This window comes from Ursus maritimus, unplaced genomic scaffold (assembly GCF_017311325.1).
Source record: "Ursus maritimus isolate PB19 unplaced genomic scaffold, ASM1731132v1 scaffold_9, whole genome shotgun sequence".
Classification (NCBI taxonomy): domain Eukaryota; kingdom Metazoa; phylum Chordata; class Mammalia; order Carnivora; family Ursidae; genus Ursus; species Ursus maritimus.
In genome coordinates, this window is record NW_024427107.1 from 80086172 (window position 1) to 80089260 (window position 3089).

The window sequence follows — 3089 nt, forward strand, 5'->3', positions numbered from 1 at the left end:
GGGGGGGGGGGCGGCACAAAGCCCAACCAACGGTCCCTTACCCCCAGATTGGAAGCTCCTTGGGGTAGGGTCACAGAGCCGTCACCACGGGGGTCAGGCCTCTGGGGGAAGCTCTGCGGAGCGCTGGTTAGGCCGCTGGGAGTCCCCCGTCCCTCCTCTGGGGATGTCTTTGAACTCAGTTGCTGGACACTGCAACCCAGACAGACGGGTGGGGGTGGGGTAGACCCTGCAGTCTGGGCAACGGGAGGGCCCTGGCAATTAGGCCGCTGACTTGCGGGGAGAAGGGAGGGAGCTGGACACAGTACGCGCCGCACTCCCTTCACCAGCTAAAAAGGATCTTTCTCCACTTGGTGCAAGCTGCACCCCAGGCCCCCGCGGGCAGGTCTAGGGGTTCTCCCTGCAGCCTTGGGGGAGGGCGGGATGGGGCGAGGAAGATCTGAGGCGTGGCTGCGAAACCAGAGTCTCTTTCGCTTTCCCTTTTGTTCTCCCCAACGGCCGCCAAGACTCCGCGCGGGTGAGGAGAGCGCGGCTTCCCGGGCGCGCTGGTTTCCGCCTGCGCCCCCACTGTCCCGGAGCACAGCACCTTCCCGGCTCTGCGCACAGACTGCGCCACGTAGCCTTGACCCGCGACTCCCCTGCAGCTCCCGCGGACTCACCGACAAATCGATTCGCACGCCGGAAGCGACTGAGTCGCCCGGGCGTCCCGAGGCCAAGAAGCCCCGCGCGCCATGCAATCCACTCCCGACTGGCCCCCAACGCCCGGTGCCCTACGGCCCTCTCCTTTCCCGCACCCTGTATTGCACGCCCTCCACCGCCTGGCCCGAGCCCTGCTCTTTCCGGCTTACTGGGCCCTGGACCAGCTGCTGGGCTGCTGGGCGCCGGTGGCGCGCCCGAACTGCCGGAAAGCGCTGAGAGCAGCAGCGGGCGCCGTGGCGGCGCTGCTGCTGCTGCTCCTGGTCGGCCTGCCCCTGGCACTGCCGGGCCTGCTGCTCTGGCTGCCCCTGCAGGCTTGGCGCCGCCCCTTCTGCTACCGGCCCCCTCCGCAGTGCTGGGCGCCCCCAGCGCCCTGGCGCCCCCCAGCTGAGCCCGCGCGCTGCTTTGGCTTCCTCAGCGCCAACCTGTGCCTGCTCCCCGACGGGCTAGCGCGCTTCAACAACTTGCGGCACAGCCAGCGGCGGGCCGAGGCTGTGGGCGGCGTGCTGCTCGCCGGCCTGCGGCCCTCGCGCTATGGGACTACGGGCTGCAGTTCGCCAGGGCAGGGGACGCCGGATGGGGTGCTGACGGCCGCGGTGCCGGCAGGTCTGGACTTCGTGTGCCTGCAGGAGGTGTTCGACCTGCGCGCGGCGCGCCGCCTCCTCGGCCACCTAGCGCCCAATCTGGGCCCGGTGCTGTACGACGTAGGCTCCTTCGGCCTGCAGCCCGGGCCTTACCTCAAGCTGCTCGGCAGCGGGCTGCTGCTGGTCTCGCGTTACCCGCTGCTGCGCGCCGCCTTCCGATCCTTCCCCCACGCACGTCGCGAGGACGCGCTGGCCTCCAAGGGACTGCTTTCCGCACAGGTACAGGCCCACCGGCCGCGGCGCTACCTGGCTGGGGAGAGGGCTGGGCGTGGGGCCAAACTGGCGAGAGTTGCTGGGGCCGTCCACGGTGTTGCAGGCGCAGGTGGGCTTCCTGGACGGGCGGCGCATCGTGGGCTTCCTGCACTGCACACATTTGCATGCGCCGAGCGGTGAGCCCCGCGGACGGGATGGTCAGCACGTGGGCAAGCAGCCTCGCCTCTCATCCTGGCGCCGGCAGGTCCCAACCCTCGTCTGCATCTCCGCTTCCCCCACTGTTTGTTCACTGCCCGGAGCACCGGGAGCTGGGTGGAGTGCCCTGGTGGGCTCGCAGATCGGGGCGGGGCGGGGGAGGGGGTGCGCATCTGGGCTCAGACTTCCTCCCCCACCCCCGCAGGGGACGGGCCCTTGCGCTGTAAACAGCTGACGGTTCTACTGGACTGGATCGAGCAGTTTGAAGCCGAGAGCCGCCAGAGTGGCGAGGCCGTGGCCTTCAGCGTGCTTCTGGGTGACCTCAACTTCGACAACTGCTGTTTAGGTGAGGGGCAGGCTGCGAAGGGGCGGGGCTGGGCGGCCTGGCCCCGCCCACCGAGCGTTGGCCTCTCCCCGCAGACCAAGCTAAAGAGCAGGAGCACGAGCTCTTCAGCCAGTTCCGGGACCCCTGCCGGCTGGGCACTCGCCGGGAGCAGCCCTGGGCCCTGGGTACGGCGCCCGGGCGGGGAGCTGTCCTTGGGAGGGCTCCGGGGCCGCGGCTCCCCCCGATGACCGCCCTCCCCGCCCTCCCCCAGGCACGATGCTGAGCACTTCCACCCTGCGCTGCTCGGTGGCCTGCTCCCCAGAGATGCTGCGGAGGTGAGTGGCGCCCTGGGGGTCAGGCACCGCCCAGGACGGAGGGGAGCGCTGGCCGCGGTAACACCGCCCGTCCTCAGGGCCCTGGAGCAGGAGGAAGGGCGCCGCCGCTACCTGGCAGGCCCTCCCGGCGGCGGAGGCCCCCGGGCTAAGCCCTGGAGGGGTCGGCGCGTAGACTACGTCATGTACCGGGGAGTGGCCGGAGGCCCGCTGAGCCCAGTAAGTGCCGGAATTCCGGGCGCAGGGCCGGCTGGAGCTGGGGCGACCCCTCAACCCCTGACTCCTGCCCCCAGGAGGTGGAGCAGGTGACCTTCAGCACCGCCCTGGCGGGGCTCACAGACCACCTGGCCGTGGGACTTCGGCTCCGAGTGTCCGCGCCCTGCCGGCACGCGCACGCTGGCGACAGTTGCGAGGCCGGGTGGAAAGACGGACACGGACGCAGAGCGTGAGCCTGGCCAGTTGCCGCGGGGACAGGGCGACTTAAGAGCTGTTTATTGTGGGGGCCCTCCCTCACACCGCCTCCTGGGCTCTGCGGTACTCATAGACGCTGCCGCGCTCAGGGAAGGCCGGGGGCTGCTGGGGCGACCCCTGCGGCTGCGGGGCGGGGTCATCCGGGTCCCCGTAGCCCCCACCGCCTGGTGTGTGGAGGCAGAACACGTCCTGTGGAACAGAGGGGCAGGCTCAGGG

General features: G+C 70.5%; 1 protein-coding gene and 1 long non-coding RNA gene across 3 annotated transcripts in view; one reads left to right on the plus strand and one right to left on the minus strand.

Moving 5' to 3' along the window:
* The window catches only part of LOC103656661, a 23347-nt gene extending 21783 nt beyond the window's left edge, over nt 1–1564 (minus strand). Inside the window, exon 1 of the long non-coding RNA XR_566660.2 lies at nt 1431–1564. This is a non-coding gene — a long non-coding RNA (uncharacterized LOC103656661). The remainder of the gene's footprint in view (nt 1–1430) is intronic.
* Nucleotides 543–3081, plus strand: LOC121101678 (sphingomyelin phosphodiesterase 5-like). Of its 2 annotated transcripts, XM_040625697.1 has the most exons (7): nt 551–1556; nt 1654–1726; nt 1951–2091; nt 2166–2255; nt 2342–2405; nt 2483–2621; nt 2696–3081. In XM_040625697.1, exons 1-7 carry the CDS (start codon nt 729–731, stop codon nt 2849–2851), a joined length of 1491 nt encoding a protein of 496 aa, XP_040481631.1. In that variant the 5' UTR covers nt 551–728; the 3' UTR covers nt 2852–3081. The 2 variants fall into 2 exon arrangements, with proteins under 2 accessions (XP_040481632.1, XP_040481631.1); XM_040625698.1 differs by lacking the exon at nt 2166–2255 and having other exon boundaries at nt 543–1556.
* The last annotated feature ends 8 nt before the right edge of the window (nt 3082–3089 follow it).